The 21,520-nt window shown below is 24.9% G+C and overlaps 4 protein-coding genes across 4 annotated transcripts; 1 reads left to right on the top strand and 3 right to left on the bottom strand.

Moving 5' to 3' along the window:
- Positions 1–801: 801 nt before the first annotated feature.
- Positions 802–9,612, bottom strand: PCHAS_1010400 (glutamate synthase [NADH], putative; the record flags this gene model as incomplete). The annotated part of the gene is made up of 1 exon (XM_016798297.1): positions 802–9,612. One exon carries the CDS (start codon positions 9,610–9,612, stop codon positions 802–804), a length of 8,811 nt encoding a protein of 2,936 aa, XP_016655526.1.
- A 2,233-nt stretch (positions 9,613–11,845) lies between these two features.
- Positions 11,846–12,418, bottom strand: PCHAS_1010300 (ER membrane protein complex subunit 4, putative; the record flags this gene model as incomplete). The annotated part of the gene is made up of 1 exon (XM_016798296.1): positions 11,846–12,418. One exon carries the CDS (start codon positions 12,416–12,418, stop codon positions 11,846–11,848), a length of 573 nt encoding a protein of 190 aa, XP_016655525.1.
- A 1,716-nt stretch (positions 12,419–14,134) lies between these two features.
- On the top strand, positions 14,135–14,842 carry PCHAS_1010200 (clathrin light chain, putative; the record flags this gene model as incomplete). The annotated part of the gene is made up of 1 exon (XM_016798295.1): positions 14,135–14,842. One exon carries the CDS (start codon positions 14,135–14,137, stop codon positions 14,840–14,842), a length of 708 nt encoding a protein of 235 aa, XP_016655524.1.
- Positions 14,843–15,548: 706 nt separating this feature from the next.
- Positions 15,549–20,378, bottom strand: PCHAS_1010100 (conserved Plasmodium protein, unknown function; the record flags this gene model as incomplete). The annotated part of the gene is made up of 1 exon (XM_016798294.1): positions 15,549–20,378. One exon carries the CDS (start codon positions 20,376–20,378, stop codon positions 15,549–15,551), a length of 4,830 nt encoding a protein of 1,609 aa, XP_016655523.1.
- Between the last annotated feature and the right edge of the window lie 1,142 nt (positions 20,379–21,520).

The following is a 21,520-nucleotide window of genomic DNA, read 5'->3' as shown; positions in this document are numbered from 1 at the left end:
TATGCATATTTTTAGAAAATGTTTGAAAAACTGTTTTACTTTTGTTTTTATTTAATATGTTTCTGCAAATGTATATATTAATATAGATTCACATTTCGCAGAAAATTTTGTCATTTTTTTGTTTCTTTGTTCGATTTTGTTTTTTTATCATTTTTGAGGTTTATATATTAATACAGTTTCAATAATACGTATGTAGACATATATGTACGATTATTAATTCAGATTTTTTTACATGAAATTTGTTCTACGATTTAATTATAACTATATGGATTTTCAAAGATGTATATATTTTTAAATAATAGAATAACTTGTAGAAAAACTGACGATATACGCGTATAGTTCTTGTGTAAGTCTATATATTGTTTAATTTTCATAAAGTTTATATAAATTTATTTTATTCAATAAAATACTATTTAGTTATTTTTATTTATGAGAAAAATATAGCAAGTATTGAAATACTAATAAACATAGTATCATATATGCTATGCCTTTTTTGTGCTTATACCTTTAAAGGTGTATACATATTTTAAATTATTTCTTTACATTATCAATAGTATATTTTTACATTTTAAAAGTTTATTCTCATTTTTTATTATTACTTTCTTTTTGTATATAACACGAATTCAAATTTATAAAAACAATGAAATAAGCATAATGCTATTTTGTATATAAATAAGGCAAACTGTTACAAACCAAATAATAAATTTTTAATTAAGATAGATAATTATCGAATAAATAAAACATAAACATATGTAATACTAAAGAAATAATGCACATATATACATAAACGAATATAATGAATTATCCCCAGTGTATAGAACTAAAGGGGGTGTATTTATAATTTTTAGGATAATAATAATATGTGTTACAAGGTGGTAAAATTGAAGTTGAATTTGTCAAGAATTCATCTATTTTAGAAGCAACATCTCTTCCTTCTGCAATAGCTTGTACGACGGTACTTGGTCCGATTCTGCAATCTCCACATGCAAATATTTTTTTATGTGCTGTTTGATAAATATTATTAAATGTTTTTATACAATTATAATTATCTAATTCTATATTAATAGTATCATTTTCCCATATTGAATCATCGGTTTTTAAAAACCCAAGAGCTAAAATTATGATATCTGCTTTATAAACTCTTTCTGTAAATGGAATATCAACATATTCTTTATCTGGCTTTACAAATTGATAATTTTTCATTACCTCATTAGTCATACTAGTTACTTTGTGATTAGAATTGCTACTATTTGAAATAGGAGATTCATCTAAAATTTTTTTAGCTGTAATTTTATTGGACTTTAATTTATTGCTTTTGCTAGTACATTGTTTTTTGACACTGCTTTTTTGCGAATTAGTATCCATAGAGGGAGTATTAGCTAATAAAGTGGACAAACTAGCGTTTGTATTTGTAGATTCATTTCCTGTTGTTGTGATGCCACTAATACTGGTATTTATATGAGTAGTTAAATTATTATATTGAGGGGAGGGTGTACGCTTACTTAAGTCTCTTTTAAGGGAATTATTAGCCCCAATGCGTGTGGTATTACCTCTTTTGGGCTTAACTTTAATAGCCTTTATACCAGATACTCTTTTAGGATCTTTATTTGAAGGAATAAATTCTAAACTTCTTATACAAAACTCTCTTGGATCTTTTCCTTGTATAACTATAGCTTCATCATGTGAATATTCGACTTTGAATATATTTTTTAAACCAGGCCAAGAATTTTTATTTTTATTAGGAGATGGGGCTTCTTTTCTTGTAAACTGTAAAACGCTAGCTGCACCCATACGTATGGCTAAGCTTATACAATCTGCTGCTGTTTTACCACCACCTAATATAATAACATGTTTTTCAGATACATCTACATATTGATCATCCATTAAATCAGATTTAATTAGAGATTTTTGAAAGGATGATAAAAATTCCATTGCATAAAATATATTATTTAAATTAGATCCAGGTATATTTAATTTTCTAGGTACTTCATAACCAGTAGCTAATAAAATGGCATCATAATTTTTCATTAATTCAGTTAATTTTATATCAACACCAACATTTACATTATTTTTCATAGTTATTCCTTCTTTTTTCATTAAACTTATTCGTCTTTCTAAAATTTTTTTATCTAACCTTACACTAGGTATACCGTTCATTAATAATCCTCCAAAATATTCTCCTTTTTCATATATGACAACACTATGTCCAGCTTTATTTAATTGTTGTGCTGCTGTTAAACCACCTGGTCCTGATCCGATTATAGCAACTTTTTTTCCAGTTCTTGTATGGGGTATGATTGGCTGTATCCATTTTTTTATAAAACCACATTCAATAATAGATAATTCAATAAACTTTATAGAAACTGGTTTTTCATTTATGCTTAATATACATGCATCTTCACATGGAGCTGGGCATACTCTTCCTGTAATTTCTGGAAAATTATTTGTATCTAATAATCGTTCCAATGCTTTTTTCCATTCATTTTCATAAATCAGGTTATTCCAATCATATATCCTATTGCCTAATGGACATCCTCCACCTCTAGAATTTGGGTAATGGCAAGTTGGTGTTCCACAATCTACACATCTAGAAGATTGTGTTTTTAGAAGTTGATTATGTAGCTTACTTTTTACATTTATTGGAACTATAATTTCAGAATAATCTAATACTCTACTACTTATGTCTTTTAATGGATGTGATAATCTTTCATATTCCATAAACCCTGTAACTTTATTTGGGTTCGCAACTAAAAATGGTTTAATTGAATTAGCATTATTTGTTTGATTTACATTATCGATGAGTGCTCGTGGATTTTTTTCTCCTGTTTCATTTGGAGTACTATTTATTATATTAATTTTTTTAGGTATATTTTCTTGTATAACAATTTGTGCATTTGATGTAGTATTTTCGCTAGTTCCTTTATCTGTTTTATTAACATTTTCGTTTTTGATGTCATCAATATTCGACTTGTTAGCATCAGGATTTCTCATTATGGATTGCTCACTTTTAGTTTCGTCCTTTATACACAATACATCATTATAGACATCTGGATAAAATACATTTTTAAGAGAATAAATATTTGGATTCATTTGTGTTTGGTTAATATAAGCATCTCTTTCATCTTCTCTATTTAGCAACCCTTCAATAAATTGATTCGAATTAAGCGATTTAAGATGTATATCTAATAAATATTGTTCATTTACCATGTACTTTTTAATAATTTCTTTGGACTTATCATCAAGTCTACTTGGAAAAACATTTTTAAAATCCGAGAATGCATTACATTTATATGGTATTTGGGCGCATCTTCTCCATTTTCTATTATTAGCTCTACACAATTCTAGATTATGTGTAAACTTTTCAAAATTGAATATTTTGTTTTGGTTGGCTTCAAAGCCGATATTTTCTTCTGTATTAAAATAAGGATCATTAGCCAAATTTTTCATTCTTAATAATTTCCTATGATTACTTCCTTGTAATATATCATATATAATTAATCCATCGACATTTCTTAATGCTAACGTTTTTGATAAACCTGATATGTCATCAGAAATTGTAGTAAAAAATTGCATAGCTTTTTTGTACATAGTTTCAGGATGGTCTACACTTTTTAATAAAGATGCCCAATCATCAAGTATAGATGCAGCTTCTTCATTTCCTGTTTTCACAAATTCTATGCATGCTTCAGTTAATACTCTTTTTATATCTCTTGGAATAATTTTTGTGAATCTTTCTAGATTTTTATCAAAATCATTTAATAGCATTTTAGCTGTATATGAGTTTGTTCGATCATAATGCTCATGTAACAATTTTTCTAAAGTCATTTTTTCATCCATAGTTTTACATATTTTTAAATCAACCATTTGATGGTTTACATTCTTTTTATTTATATCTAATACATATGCAATACCTCCGCTCATTCCTGCCGCAAAGTTACAGCCAATTTCTCCTAATATAACAACTATACCTTTTGTCATATATTCACAACCATGGCATCCAACACCTTCAACGACAGCAATAGCCCCTGAATTTCTAACGGCGAATCTTTCACCTGCTCTACCTGCAAAAAAAGCTCGTCCTTTTGTTGCGCCATATAACACTGAATTTCCTACTATCATATTTTTTTGGCATTCATTAATAAATAATGAAGTTTTAGGAAAATGGACTGAAATAATTCCACCTGATAAACCTTTTCCAACAAAATCATTTGCATCTCCTTCTAATTCAAAATTACATCCACTAGTTAAAAATACACCAAATGATAATCCTCCTGTTCCTCTAAATTTTACATTTATAGTATCCATTGGTAAACCTTGTTCACCATATTTCTGAATAATGTGATAACTTAGCATTGCCCCAACTGCTCTATCTGTGTTTTTTATTGGCATATTAATGTTTACAGGAGTGCAATTTAAAAGTGCGATTTTAGATCGTCTTATTAATTCTCTATCTATAATATCACACAGTTTATGATTTTGTGTTTCACAACAAAATATTGGAATAGGTTTAATTTTTTTCTTTTTCAAATGACATTTTTTTTCAGATGCACCTTTTGACTTTTTTCGTAACCCTTTATGTTGAGAATTTAATTTATCTACATTTTTTAACATATCTTCTTTGTATGTTAGACTTAAATTTCTTTCTATTACATTATCTTCATCTGTTTCATCATATTCCTCTTCTTCCTCTTCCTCCTCTTCTTCTTCCTCCTCTTCATCTTCTTCAGCCTCTTCACTTGTGCTTTTCTCTTTGTCTTCTTCTTCCTCATCATCTCCATCTTCAACTTCTTCAATTTTTTCATATGATAATTTCGCTACATTTTGGTCTTCCTTTGATTTGTCATGCATAATATCAGTGTTCAAATTCTCATTTATAAGAACCTGTTTTCTTATATTTTTCTCAGAAGGGGTTAAACTGCCACTTTGTTGGTCTTTATATTTGTTAATTAAATTACTATGCATTGAATATGCATTTAATGTTTTTTTTTTCTTTTCTTTTTCAATTTCCTTCTTTTTTTTTTTTCGTTTTTCACTATTGATATAGCCCTTATCACCATCTTCCTTATTTTGCTCTTCGGTATAATATTTCCAACCAGGGAATAATAATTTTGAAAAATCTAAAAGCTTTCTTTTTTCATCATATTTTAAATGACTTTTTTTTTTTAACAAATCAGATCTACCAATAATGTGTGAAAATTTTCGAAATCCCATACTAGCTAAATATTCTCTAACTTCGTTTGCCACCATGAAAAAAAAATTAATAACATATTCAGGCTTTCCTGCAAATTTTTTTCTTAATTCTGGATCTTGTGTACATATACCTACAGGACATATATTTAAATGGCATTTCCTCATCATAATACAGCCTAAAGAAATTAGTGGCTGGGTAGAAAAACTAAACGATTCCGCTCCTAACAACGCCCCTAATATGACATCTCGACCTGTTTTTAACTGTCCATCTATTTGTAAAATAACTCTTTTTCTTAATTTAGATTTGCATAATGTTTGATGTGCTTCTGCTAAGCCAATTTCCCAAGGTAAACCGGCATGTTTTATTGATGTCCATTTAGATGCACCTGTACCTCCAGACATACCACTAATTAGAATCTGCTCACAATTGCCTTTTACTACACCAGATGTTATAACACCAATACCTAATTTTGAAACTAATTTAACAGATATTTTTGCTTCTTTATTTATATTTTTTAAATCATAAACTAACTGCCCAACATCTTCAATAGAATACATATCATGATGTGGTGGAGGTGAAATCAAACCGATTCCTGGTGTGCTCCTACGAACTGAAGCGATTTTCGCATTTACTTTATAACCTGGTAATTCTCCTCCTTCCCCTGGTTTTGATCCTTGTGCAACTTTTATTTGTAATTCTTGGGCATTTACTAAGCTATAAGCTGTAACTCCAAATCTGGCTGATGCTATTTGTTTAACAGCGGAAGATGTATTGGGTTCATTATTATTATTATTTGGTTGTATTATTCGATCGTCGGCCTCTCCACCTTCTCCAGTATTTGATTTTAATCCAATGCTATTCATAGCAATGGCAACAGTTGTATGTGCTTCTTCAGATAATGAACCAAAAGACATAGCACCTGTACAAAATCGTAGTAATATTTTATTAATAGGCTCTACTAAATTAATATTTATAGGTTCATTTTTTTTTTTTTTTTTATTATAAGATGGGCATTTTTTATAATTAATTTCTAATTGGCCTCTTATTTCACAATGATTGATTAACTCATTTTGCAATTCTGAATATTTTTTATAAGTATCAAAATTTCCAGTTTTTGTTGCTCTTTGTAATAAATTTATTGTTTCAGGATGATTCATATGGATTTGTGCATTCCCTATATTTCTAAAATGATATTCACCAAAATCATCTAACTCATCATTAGCATTTTTAACATTTAATGCTAATATTCTTTTAGGGTATGCATTATTAAATATTCTTAAAATTTCTTTTTCTACAAACTCGAAAGTTACTCCCCCTATTATTGAGTCACAAGAATTAATAAAACACTTTTTTAAAATTTCATCAGATATCCCCAATGGCTGCATTAAACCACAACCTTTATAACTAGGTAATGTAGATATTCCATTTTTCGACATTATTTTTAATATACCATAATTAGTTGCATGTCTATAATTGCTAATCAGCTGATTATTACTTAATCTAGCTTCGTTGCTTCCATATTTTATAAATTGTAAACTTTCATAAAGTATAAATGGATAAATACAATCAGCTCCAAAAGATAGTAAAACGGCCAAATGATGTATTTCAAAACAATCACCAGCTTTAACAATAATAGAGCATTTTGTTCTTAAATTTTTACTTAACAGATATTTATGTAGTGCACCAACAATTAATATCGAAAATATTGGAACTCTTGATTCGCTGATATTTCCATGTGACAATATAATAAGTTGGATGCCTTTTCTAATTGCACTTTCAACCTTTGTATTAATTCTGTCAATATATTTTATCAAATATTTGGAATATATGCGTGGCTTCTTATTTCCACCAGTATTATTAGCATTAGGATCATCCTTACCGTGTTTTTTTACATAATCATCGATTTTTTGTGTATAATCTTGGATATATGATTTATTTGGAGATGAGCAGCTTTTTACTACATCAAACTTGATGAAACTATCGTCATCATTTTCACCATTAGCTGTGGTTGAATTTGAATTTTCTTTTGACATTAAATGCTCCAAAAGATTTAAATCTATTGTCATATCAATTATCATATGTGGAAAATCGGGCAATTGAAGTAGCATATTATATAATGGTTCGTTTAATATTGGCCCGTTGATAAATATGCGTTGGCAATTTGTATATGTACAATGTAATATATCTCCTTCTTTTCCTAAAATACTCATAAGAGACATTATATTTTCTTCTCTAATTGGGTCGATAGCTGGATTAGTAACTTGAGCAAATGTTTGCTGAAAATAGTATACTAAATTTCTACGTAAATAACTAAGAAATGGGAAAGCTGTATCATTACCCATTGATCCTAACCCATCAGCTGCATGCTTGACCATAGGTGATACAATTATGTTAAATGCATCATAAGTATAACCAAAAGCTTTTAATTTTTTAATTAAAGAATCGTCATGACGATCTGAATTATTTATTTGTCCTAATTTACTAGTACTATTATTATTTGCATGATTATTATGGTGATAATAATTATCTTTGTTCATAATAGCTCCATATTTATATGCAGTCATACGTATATTTTCCATATTAGTTGCAGGTTTTATAATATTATCTATATGTATAGAATAATGATCTAACCATTTTTTATAATTATTTGATTTTAAAAACTTACTTAAAACCTCTTCATGTCTAAGAAATGTTTTTTCTTTAAAATCTACTAACACCACTTTCCCTGGATATACACATCCTTTATGTGTAATTTTATCATAGGGTAAGTCAACGACACCGGTTTCACTAGATAATACAAATAGCCCATAATTTGTTATACTATATCGAGCTGGTCTTAAACCATTTCTATCTAATGAAGCACCTACTTTATTTCCGTCTGTAAATATAACTAAAGCTGGTCCATCCCATGGCTCCATTAAGCATGTATGATATTCATAAAATGCTTTTTCTAAGGGAGTTATATTGGGGTCTTTTTGATATGCTCTTGGCATTAGCATCATAATTGCATGCTCGATTTCTCTTCCTGTCATAGTCAGAAAATCTATTGCATTGTCAAATAAAGAAGAATCAGACGGAAAACTTAATTCTCCTTTGGTTTTTTTACTTTCACCGTATATTATTTGTGTCTTCATGGATTTTCCAAAATCATTTGGATTATTTATACTATTACTGCCTGCATTATTTTTCTTAGCATTTTTCATGTAGTTATTTTTTCCACTTATATCTAATAAGTCATCTGATGAACTCTTAGATTGTTCATTCACAGTATTTAAAAATTCAGAATTACTATTAATATCTGAATTCATGTATTCTCTTTTTATTTGATAATTTAATGCGGAGCTATTATATGTATAATCTCTTTTTAATTTTAGTAATAAATTTTGTCTCGATTTTTTTTTTAATCGATTTTTTGTTAACATAATATCTTCAAATGTATCTCTTTTATGTATTATTTCATCGTCATTATCATATATAATGTATTTTTCTTCATTAATTGGTTTTAAATCTTTTATAGAAACAGATTTGAAAAAATTAGGTGCTTTAGCTAGTTGCATCCTTTCTTTAAATAATAATGAATTAACACTAATTGTATTTATTTCGCCATTATGGCAAATTCGTCTAAATGGATGGGCAGCATACCATGTAGGGGATGTATTTGTTGAAAACCTTACATGAACCATAGCTAAATAAGTGGTAAATTGCTCACTCAGCAAATCTTCAAAATATAAGTATATTTGTGATGGCGTTAATAAACCTTTATACACTATTGTTCTTGAAGAAAAGCTACAAAAGTACATATCATTGTGCCTTACTAATTTTTTTCTTATAAAAAATGAAAGTAATTCTATATCATCAGGTAATTCGTTTAATTTTAAATCTGTATCATCTGTAAAATTTATATCTGAAAAGGGATATATATTAAAATCGTCATAATTTTTAAATACTGATCTTTTACATACAAACATTTGAGCAATAAAAGGTTCACTTTTTTTTACTGTAGCACTTATGACGTCACTTCTAACAGGTATAGGTGATCGCCATCCTAAAACAACCAGACCATGGTTATATACTTCCCTTTCTATTTCATGATATAAAAATAATCTTCTTTCTTCATTATGTGGTAAAAAAATTTGAGCAACTGCATAATCCCCTTTTTCTGGCAACAAAAAAGGTAATTGGCATGTATCACTTAGCATTTGAAAATATTCATGTGGTATTCCAACTAATATTCCTGCACCATCTCCATTATTTGATTGTACACCTCCTCTGTGGCTTAGTCGCAATAATATTTGCATAGCCTTTTGAATTACCATCCTTGAGCATTTTCCATTTATATCTGCTACAACTCCAACACCGCACGCGTCTTTTTCATAACGGCTATCGTATAAGCCATGTTTGGCCGATTTCTTCTTTTTCATTTTTTTTTTGTCTATAATTAAGAATAAACCCTTGTTTTGATATTCACATGTAGATAATAGTAAATCGTTTAAAAAGAAACAAATAATACTATTTATGTCTACAGGATTTTATTCAATGTTTATATTTTTAATTAAAAAGTGCAAACATCGGGGCAAAAGTGCAAGGCAAATGGACAAATATGTAGACACAAATGTGCATGAGCATATATATAATAGATGTTTTTATTTACTATCCAATCACATAATTTATATGTCATATGTTACATATTCATATATATATGTGGGTGTGTGTGAAAAAAGTAGAAATTTTTTTATAATATTCAGATTAACATGAAGCCTATGAAAAAAAATATATAATGAAGTGCACAAATAACAAATTATAAAGAGAGCATAATTTTGAGCATTATACTCATGATATACATACATATATGAATAGCACATAAACATATAGATTAATATAAAAACATATAGATAAATGGAATTACTATACTTGTATTCTTTAGTAATGTAAAAAAGGAAAAAAACCAAAAAACTAATATAATGAAATATAAAAAAAAGTAAAAGCTATATTTTTTAGTTAAAAAAATATTGTATTGTTCAATTTTTTAATTACTTCAAAAAAATATAAAACATATACAGAATGAAAAACAACGATAAAATAAAAAAATATGATCATTTAATTACACCCTATTTTACGTGTATAATTTGCTATAAACATGTTGGGTGTGATTATTTTGTAGCATTTTATAATCACAAACAACATTATACCAATATTTATTTAATATTAACTCTAATATATTTTTGTTGTTAATTAAGTATACAAGAAACAAAAAATATATATTATTTTGTATGGTTACTTTGGGAATTAATTTTTCTTTTACAATATAATTTTTTAATGTATTTTATATTGAAATTATATTTTTATATATAATTTATATTTTATATTTTAATGTGTGTGTTGCAAATATATATTACATAGAATAAAATAAATATACATAAATAAATCTATATACACATATTTACGTAATAACGAGTGTTGAGTTTATAGGAAATCAACAAACGGCAATGTGGGAAAATTACTTTAGATTTAAACTATATAAAAATATTTTAATAAAATTTGTAATAAAAAAATAGAATGTATTTGTTAATAAATTTATTATATATATATTATTAAATATTCCTTTTATTTTTCTTGTTTGTGTATTTTTGTTGTACTTTTGCCAAGCAATTATTTTATTATGCGCTTTAAATTTTTATGACGCTTTATCGAATGCATACTACAACTTAAAAATCATAGTATGCAATGTACACATATGTGCAATATATGTATTTTGTTTATGAAAATTAACAGCTCTACATTTAATAAAAATTATGAAAATAGTTGTATTCCTTCAAACAGTGGCATATTCATGGTATTGCTTGCTATAAACCCTAATCTGAAAATAATATGTATGCTACATTTTTTAAGCATATGTATAATGCTTGTATGCATATATGCTCATGTATATATATTAATATATGTTTGCATGTATGTACAGAATGCTATTTATATTTCAAGATTTATTTTTTGCATCAATAATATTCTTTGTGTTGTTGCCTAGGATACGTATATTTTTTTTAATATCTCTACAATTCCATTAAGTGAAATTTTTTTTTGTATTTAAAAAAATTAAAATATTTACCTTTATGGGTATTTAAATACCCAAATGGACATGTATAAATGAAATAATTTTAACGCGAATAATGTATTACTATTTTATTTTAAGGCTAATTTTATAAACTGATATTATTTTAATTTCCGATAAAATACAATTAATACATGGATATATAATGCTATTACAGTAATTTTAAAAAAGCTTATTAGTGTTTAATGGATTAATACTATGTTCTTTTTAAGATACGAATGATAGTGTTCACAGTAATTATAAGAACATTTTCCATTTTTCTTATTACATACATGTGTGTGTATGAAGTAAATAACTTAAATTATGTATGCTTTTTCAAGCTTAAATAAATTGATTTTATTTGTAATTAAAAATTGCAAATTATATATTTTTTTTCAATGTTTTTTCACAAAAAAAATAATTAAATAATTAGACGATATGATAAATTAATACAAAATATATAGAATAGTAATAATAATATAAAAAATATTAAAATAATAATCATAAAAAAAAGTATCGCAAAAAAGGGTGTTTTGCTTATGGCAATTTTTAACTACTAATTATGATTCCTAAAATACACTCATCATGCTTTTTTGTTTAATTCGTTGATGTGGTATAAAATAAAAATAATCTGCAGATCTTATGGGTAATAAACCGCTGTTTGAACAAATATTCATAATATAAAGTAAAGCAACAAAATTGATAAGGGCAAAACAAATTTTCTGCATCACAAATTTATTATTTGTATCTTCTCCTACACCTTTAAATGCATCGTTAATATTAAATAACGATTTTAAAATATTATATATTGAATACATGATAAAAATAATACCAAAAATTCCTGATGCGCCACCAGACATAAACATAACAAAAATATTCATCATTAACCCTTTAAATGCATTAAGACAAACGTTCCATGCATTTTTATCAATAATTTTATCTTCCATAGAATAATCTGTTGATTTTTCATTTCCGGTTTTATTTAATTTTCTTAAATTATTTATATTTTTTTCAGGTTTCATATAACTATCTCCATTTCCATATACTTCTTTGGCATGCATTTCAAATTTATATCCAAAAGGTTCTGTAATCTTATCATATCCCTCATCAGATTTTTTTAATCTGAAATTCCATCTATTCATTTTTATTCTGACGCATTTATTTTATAATTAAATAGCTAGCTACTTTGGTTCCTTCTCTAAATATGTTTAGCTATATGGCTACACTTTCTTATAAAACTTCTCAAAAGGATAAAGATATAAGTTGAATAAATTATATTTTGCATACACCGTTGTATTGTATATGAGTCATATTAATTCAAAAGAAATATTACATACTCCGATAGAAAAAAATATTTAATTGCATGTGCAAATATACAACAAATTTAATTAAAAATGTGAATTGTTAAAAAAAATTGTTAATGATATAATATTATATATCTGTACATTAGTGTGAATTTGTATATATGCGTATATCTTCTGTGAAAGAATAATATGTACATGTTATATGCTATTGGTTTATTTATGTGTATATATAAATTAATATTTAGTCATATGATTGGAAAAATGTATATAAGTATAGGATTGGGAATTTTTTGAATTTAAATTATTAAAAGGTTGTATGGAATTATATGCTATGTATATAATGAATACGGGCTTAATTGGGTATGCATTAATATTGATAATGTCACACGAAACAATTTCTAGCCATATTATATGGACAATATAATTAAAATATATGAATAGTTAAACATGAAATACAATAATAATAACATAGAAGATTTAATTTGATAATATAGATATGTACTTTTAAGGTATTGCTTTCCATCGAAATATTTCGCACAATAATTCTTCATGATTAAATCATAACATACAAAAAATAATAATAATCATTAATAAATGAAAAAAATGATAAAATATCAATTGTGATATTTATTATAAAATATATGTGTCCATTGTTCAGGTATTTATATTTATAAGGTTGGTATATTTTTTATACTAAAAAGGGAAAAAAATTATTATACCCATATATTTTATTTTTTTATTTTTACGGTTCATTTTCAAGTACAAAAACATTTACGTAACTATAAATATAATGAAAATATTATATGCGAATTTATTTAATTATACAAATATTTACTATGTTAAACATATGAATTTATATGAAAATAAAATTACATTTTTATAATATTTTTTTTTGTTAAAAACTATGGAAATAGCGAATTATATACTTATTGTACTGAGAAATGAATAAAACTATTTTTATTGAAATATATGTTCCACTATTTTAATACTATAAATCTTAGCAAATATAATTATACATATTTAAATACAAAATTTTACTAATATTTATAAAGAACAGAAAAAGTTGGAATAGAACAAATTCAAGAATATATAAGAACAAGAAAATATAATATAAAGATTATCAAATAATAACCTAAAGCTTATATATAAAAAGGAACCTAATAAAAATTCTTGCGTTAAAAACATATATGTACACAGCGTACACCTATTTATATATACTGGGAGTAGCATGACTAGTCACAATAATGCAAAGATAAATATGTATTAAAATTATTACGGCTTATAAAAACCCAAAATATAATTTTTATGAATCCACCAAATTAATTGATATAAATGATGTATTTATAAAAATTTCCGTCTTTTTTTATGACCTTGTGTTCAATAGTCTGATCATCACATAATATGTATGAACACAAAAAAAAACAAAATAATAAATATATATTGTATAAATATTTATATGTGGATATTTTGTATATCAAAATTTGAAAATATAAGCATATATGCACCAAAGACGCATTAAACTAACACTTATGTATATATAATAGTCAAGTAAAAATGAATGAACTTAATGAATATGATGGATTAAACTTTAACGAATATGAAAATATGGATAATAATGAGTTTGATAAAAAGAACATGACTGGAAGTAAAAGTTTTGAATTCAATGAAGATCTCTATATACCAACTAGTTTAAATGATAACGTTATGGAAAATAATATTAACTATGATAACATTAATATTGATTATAGCAGTAATTATAACGATCTAGAGATTGATAAAAGAGAGAACCAAGATATGATGAATAATAATATATATAGCATTAACAAAAATAATGAAAGTGTAAATAAATATTCAGCATTAGGAAAAGAAAGTAAAATGTCTATTGAAAACTCCTATGAACAATTTTTTGAAAATGAATCAGAAATATCCGACACGGAAGCATCTGTTACTTGGGAAACAGAAAGATTAAAAAGAATTGAAGAAAGAAAAGAATATGAAGAAAAGAAAAAAAAAGAAATAAAAAAAAAAGCTGCTGAAGATTTAAAAAAATGGTATGAGGAAATGGCAGTTGTTATAAAAGAAAACAAACAAAATTCAAAAAAAATATCAGAAGAAAAAAAAAAAGAAAAAAATCTTGATAATAAAATATGGCTAAAAGTTTCTCAATATTTAGATTTAGAAAAAGGTGAATATTTTAAAGAAAATAGCAGAATGAAACAAGTTTTGTTAAAATTGATAAAGGAAGAAGAAGCAGCGTCATAAGACAACTATTTTTATGTTATTTTTTATAGAAACTTTCTAATAATTTTGATCATATATATACTCGTATGCATGTATATATATTTTTTTTAAACCGCGATGATATAATAATATATTTCGCGAATATTAACTTTTTTGTATGCACATATATTTTATATACGTGTGTTATTTTTTAAAAAAATTGCAAATGAAATTTGATAAATCCATGTTAAAGAGCAAAAATGTGAAAAATTATAAAAACTATAAAAAATTATAAAAATATATAACAAAATAAATAATACGACACTTAGTCCTATATGCATCCACACACATATATACAATGTATATGTGAAAATTTAAAAAAGTTACGTTTTAGTATTTAATAATATATACTATTTAATAAATTTGTTCATGTTTTTCTGTGAGTTACACATCATTGTAACATGTAAATGGGAAGATCATGAAATATTATATAGACATTTTTTTTGCTATTTCTATTAGAAATATTATTCTCATTTTTTGAGCAAAATATCGTACGCTCCATATTTAATAAACAGGTTATCCCTAAAATATGAATGAGCTTGTTTGGTATAATTCTTATTTCCACTACTAGTATTGAAAACTTACTTAGATTGACTACCATAATCGCATATATTTTATTCCTTTTCATAATAGCACGTTTTTTTCAGAATATTTTGTTGATGAACCCCATTTGATGATTTCTCGATTTTTATAATGTTTTTATTTCACAATTTTTAATAACATTTTGTTCTATAAAAGATATAACTTCATTAAAGTTATTTTTATCAAATTTATTAATATTTTTTGAATTGTTTAGTTTCATTTTTTCGATTTTATCTATATTATTATTTGTTACTTCATAATCATCATTTATGGTATGATCTTTTCCTTTTTTTTTCACATCTGATTCTGTAAAAATATTTGTTGGAAGGCTATCTGGTGTGTTCATATGGCTTGAATAATTTAAATGTTCATACATATTTACTATATCAAAATTATTTAATTCAGTTATTTCTTTGTTCATATTATCATATGAATCATCATTTTCACAATATAAATTTAATTTATCTTTTTTGTGGTTTTTACCATCACATATTTCATCTTCATCATGTTTATTTAAATCATTTTCTTCTGAACATATTTTATAATATTCCTCTCGTCTTCCATTTGTATTTACTCTTAACTTATAAGAATGTTCTTTATTTATGGTGTTATCATTTGAATATATGTCTTCATAGTTACATTGAGGATTTCCCCCTTGTTCATAATATTCCTGAGATTGTCTTTCCTTTATATGATTCTTTACGTTTTCTCCATTTTCATGACCTTTAGAATAGTCAATTATTTTCACATCATTAAGTTGATTTTGTTTAATTTGGTCTAATAATTTGTCATTATTTTTCGAAACAGCATGATAAAATTTCTTACTTTTTTCATGTTGTGATGAGAGCTTGCTTTTTTCTTTATCTGGATTATTAGTATTATCCGCATTATTGATAGTAAATTTGCTATAGTTTTTAGTTTTTTGTAGTAGTGTGCTATATATATCTATTTTTTTTTTTACATCTATATTTTTTTTTTTTGCATTTTGAGAAAATGTAGAAACACTTCTAATATTGCTACTATCAATAATATTTTTTTTTCTAAGCAATTCGGGTTTATCACTATTTTTTTTGCACTCAAAATTTGAGGTGTTCTCACATATTTTTTCATTTTTATCATCGCCATTGTAATAGCTTTTTAAAGCATATTCGTTTTTATGGCAATTTACATCATTATTATTATGAGAGCATTTTTTAGAGCTATTTCGATGGGTACTTCCGCATCGATTTGTTTTATTATGTCTAAGAGAGACACTCCTACCATTACAACCTCTAACAACGGTTCCAGCTATATTATCGGTGTGAGATTTTTTTCCATGTTCATTAGCTCCAACAAAGTTGTGAATAGTAGTCTTTGAATTCATTTTAAAATGGTTTAAAGATTTTCGAATCAATTTTATGTTATCCTTAACAGCATGAATATTTTCATATTGTATTTTTCCTATCGATTTATTTGATATATTATTTCTAGATTTAATTCCAATTTCATTTAATACATGTGGATACTGAGATAATATATGCTCTAATAATTGTTCAACTGCTTTTAAGCTTTCATCAAAGGCAGTCATTTTATTACATTGATTTTTACACATATTTTTGTAAAAAGTAATTTGTTCTACTGCTATATTTTTTTCTGTTAATAATTTATCTATAATATGTTTATGTTCTTTTTCTAAACTTCTAATTGATTTATTGTAACTATTTGTATATTCCTTTTCTTTTTGTATCATTTCTTTTAAAATGATTTGTACTTCATCAAATGATTTTTCAAATTCTTTTTTTAATGAATCAAAATTAATTTGTGTGTTTTCATATTTTTCTTCAATATTTTTCAATTCCTTTAATTTTTCTTTAATTTTATGATTTTCATTTTCTTTTTTTTCTACCATTTTAGTAAATGTGTCTATTTCATCCTTAACATCATTTATAATATTTTTTTTTTCTTCTTTTTCTTTTTGTAACTTTTCTTCTAATTCTTTTATTTTTTTAGTATACATTTTTTCTTCCCCTTGTAATATTCCAGTCATATTAAAGTATTTAGCTTTTGTATCTCCTAACTCTTTTATTAGTGCTTCTTTTTCGATTTTATTATGCTCATTTTCCCTTTTAATATTTTTATGCTCTATTTTAAGTTTTTCATGTTCGCTTTTTATTTGATTAAAATCATTTTGTAGTTGTTGATATTTATTATTTATATTTTCTACTTCATTTTTATATGAATGGTTGTTGCTTATAATCGATTCGTTTTCTTCTTGCAATTTTTTTAACTCATCTGATAGCATCATGTTTATATTTATGTTATTTTCTTGTTCATATTTTTTTTCCTCGATTATATTTAATAAATTATTTTTTTCGGATTGTAAATGCCTCATCATGTTTTCATATTTTTTATCATAATTAGACCTGTCTTTAGTAGTATAATATTTTAACAAGAATATTTTTTTACATAATTTTACTATCACATTTTTATACTTTGAGTTTAAATTATCATAATCTTTTTTCAATAATTTGTTTTCAAATTTTATCTTTTCATTTTTTTTTATTAAATATAAATTCCTTATATTTAGGTAGCATCCTTTGTAAGTATTTATTTTTTTCAGCTTTATATTTTTCTTTACATTTTTTATCAAAAATTTTAGCATTCGATTATATTTTTCATCTTTAGAATAACCTCCTTGAAGCCCATTACCAATTTCGGTGGCATTTGTCTTACCTACACTATTTCCGTTCGCTGTATCTTTTGTATTATTTATAATTCCTAATTCACTTTTTTCATATGATATAGTACTCATTTTATCATCGATTTTTTCCATCCATTGTTTTATTTCGTTAATTGCCAATATAAGATTTTCTTCACTTTTTAAATTAGATAAACATACAGAGTTGCTTGGGTTAAAATTCTTTAAATTAGCTAATTCAATGTGATTCACAGTTTTATTATCGTCATTTTTGCTATAAACAGAGCTTTCACAATAATTTTCCATATTTTCTATTTTTACATTATTTGAATCTTTATAGATCGAATCATTTTTTTTGTTCATATTTTGTTTTTTTAGTAAGTCTTTAACACCAGAATATATTTTATTGACAGTTCGGAAATTGTTCGTTAAGGTACTTTCTCCATCTATATCTCCATGCGCATTAGAATCATAATTATTGTAATTACTTTGGTTTATTCCTTCCTTTTCTGAATAGATAGATCTTTGCTGACGAACATGAATCATTGAAGCGCTATCATCAGGTAGTATATCATCTTTTATGTCAAAATTTATTTTACTTTTATCATCATTTTGTGATAATAAATCATGATACGATTTATTTTTTGTATAATTTAAAATATTATCATTAGTCATTTTGTTTCCATTTATTTTATTTTCATATTTTGTACGTATCGAATCAAAGGTGTTTTCTTTTTCCTCTTTTTTAATAGATTCTGTTTTGTCTTTCGAGGTTATTTTACCATCGAAATTTAATGTGCTCTTACCACTACCTTCATGTATACCTTCCTTATTTAATCTTCGCAATAACTCTGATTTAACATTCCCAACCAAAGATTGGTTTCCCTTAGTGCCTTGTTTAGGCTCCTCAGTTTTGGACTTATTATTTTTCTTAATTCCATCTAAAGAATCCTTTAAATTTTCATTGTTATTAATAGCAAACTTTTCCCATTTATTTTTTAACCTCTCTAAAGAGACAAGTTTTTTTTTTTCGGAATTATCAGGTTTTAATGGAGTAACATGGCTTTTTGATGAATTAATTTGATACCTATCCATTAAATTATTATTTGTATTATCATTTGGTTTATATTTTGCAGTATATGTTGATAAATTTGAACGTGGGACGCCATAAAATTTTGTTTGTTTTAAAAAAGAATATGGATCATTTCCTGTATAATTATTATTTTTTAATATAAAATGTAGACTGAATTTGTTAATGTTTTGTCCAGTTATTTTAGAACTGTTATTAAATAAAGTTATAGCTTCATTAATATTTATATTAGATAATGTGATATTTGTATTTAATGCTAATCTATATTTTACCGAATCGTTTTTTAAATCTATTTTACATATAGGCAGATAAAAAACACTAAGGGGTTTAGGTATTTCTTCTTTTTCTTGACTTTCTTCATTTTTTTTTATAATATTACTACAACTATGGCATGCATCAAGAGAATCATAAAATAGAATTGTCAATATTTTATTTTCAAAATTTTTATCATTCTCATCAATAATATATTTTTCAATTTCTAAAGGGGATTCATTATATATTAAAAAATTACTTAATTTATCGTAAGCTAAAACAAATGGGGTAGAATTAAAATTGTTTCCTTTCCAACAAGCAGGTGCATGAATTAATATTTTATAATGTTTCTTATGACTTATTTTTTCATCGTTTTTATTAGCATTAGTATAACTGTTGTTGATATTGTCTATTCCTTTTGTTTTATTGTTTAATTCTTCTTTTGATATGGATTCGTTTTTTTTTATAATTTCATCGTTATTTTTGGTAGATTTGTCGTTAGTATTCAATATTTTTTTATCTAAGATTTCTGATTTATTATCAGAAAGTTTGTTTACCTTTTCATCATTATTTTCATTTTTTACATTTTCCAAACTTAATGTTTTGGATGTATGAATGGCTGTGTTGCTAAATGCTTTATAAAACTCTACAGTTTTTTGGGTGTTCAATTTCTTTGCGTTTTCTTTATCATTTTTTTCTTCGTCTAAATTGTTTACTTCCTTTAAGTTATTTATTATATCCTCTGTGCTTATTTTTTCTTTTTCTCTACTTAATTCATTTTGTTTTTTGCAATTTATAGTTTCTTTATCATTGTTACAGAAATCAGATTTGTCATTATTCACTACGTTACTTGACGAAATGGATTTTTGCTCATCTATGTTTCCAATTATTTCATATGTATCTATAATTTTTTGCATTTTACTACTTCCTTTATATATATTATTGTTGTGTTTTATGGATTTGATGCAACTTTGGTTGTCGTAATTATATATATACTTATTTGCTTGTGTATTCTTGTGTTTTTTCGTGGGTATTTTTTATAATTTTTTAAGATCATGAAATAATAGAAAAAAATGGATGTTTATTTCAATAAGAAAAAGTTTATATACAGAATACGAAGACAAAGTGTGCTATATGAATAATGAAAATAACTAAACATAAGAAGTTAATAATTTGCCATATGCAAAGAAAGTATAAAAATAAAACCATATAGCAATAGTGGGCTGAGGAACACCTTTTTTCTGAAGTTTTATATGTGTGTACACATATCTAATATGTATGTGTATTTCGAATCCAAATATACAAAACACCTCAGCTGTTTATATTACACACAGGTTTTTTATTAATATATTTTAAAAAAAATTAACAAATAATACAAAAAAATTAATAATACATTATAAATACAATTAGTGGAAACTAAACAAAAGCGAACAAATTAAATAAAAACTATAACAACAAAATACAAAACAAATACAGTAATAAAAAATATATAAAAATTTATAAATCCATTTTTTTAATGCTATTTTTATAAAAATAACTTTGGTCAATTTGATGTAGAATTAATTTTATGAAAAATTAAAAACAAAATAAAATTATTAAAAACTATAAAAAACATCGATAGCTACAAAAACCTTATTACAGCATTTTATCTTTATTAATGCTATAATTTTGAATCAATATATTTGTGAAAAAATATATATACCAAGACAAAAGTAACAAAAATAAATAACATAAAGAAGAGCTAAAGTAAAAAAATGAAAAAACAAATATTTTAAATATTTATAGAGAATATACCATAATTTTCTTTAATGTTTATATGTATATTATTATGTAGTTATTTATATATATATTTTTATTATTTTGATATGGTAAATTTTGTATATATAGAACAAAAAAAAATTATATGAAAAAATGTAGAATGTTATGAAATAATAGAAAAAAATAATTATGCATAAAAGTGTTCATTGAAAAAAATTGTCTTTTCAATTAATACAACATATAATTATATGTATATATGTAATATTTATTTATCGGTTGATGGTGTTACATAATATTATTG

Source organism: Plasmodium chabaudi, assembly GCF_900002335.3.
Source record: "Plasmodium chabaudi chabaudi strain AS genome assembly, chromosome: 10".
Lineage (NCBI taxonomy): Eukaryota > Apicomplexa > Aconoidasida > Haemosporida > Plasmodiidae > Plasmodium > Plasmodium chabaudi.
The sequence above is the reverse complement of the archived record's forward strand: the minus strand, read 5'-3'. Positions and strand labels throughout refer to the sequence as shown.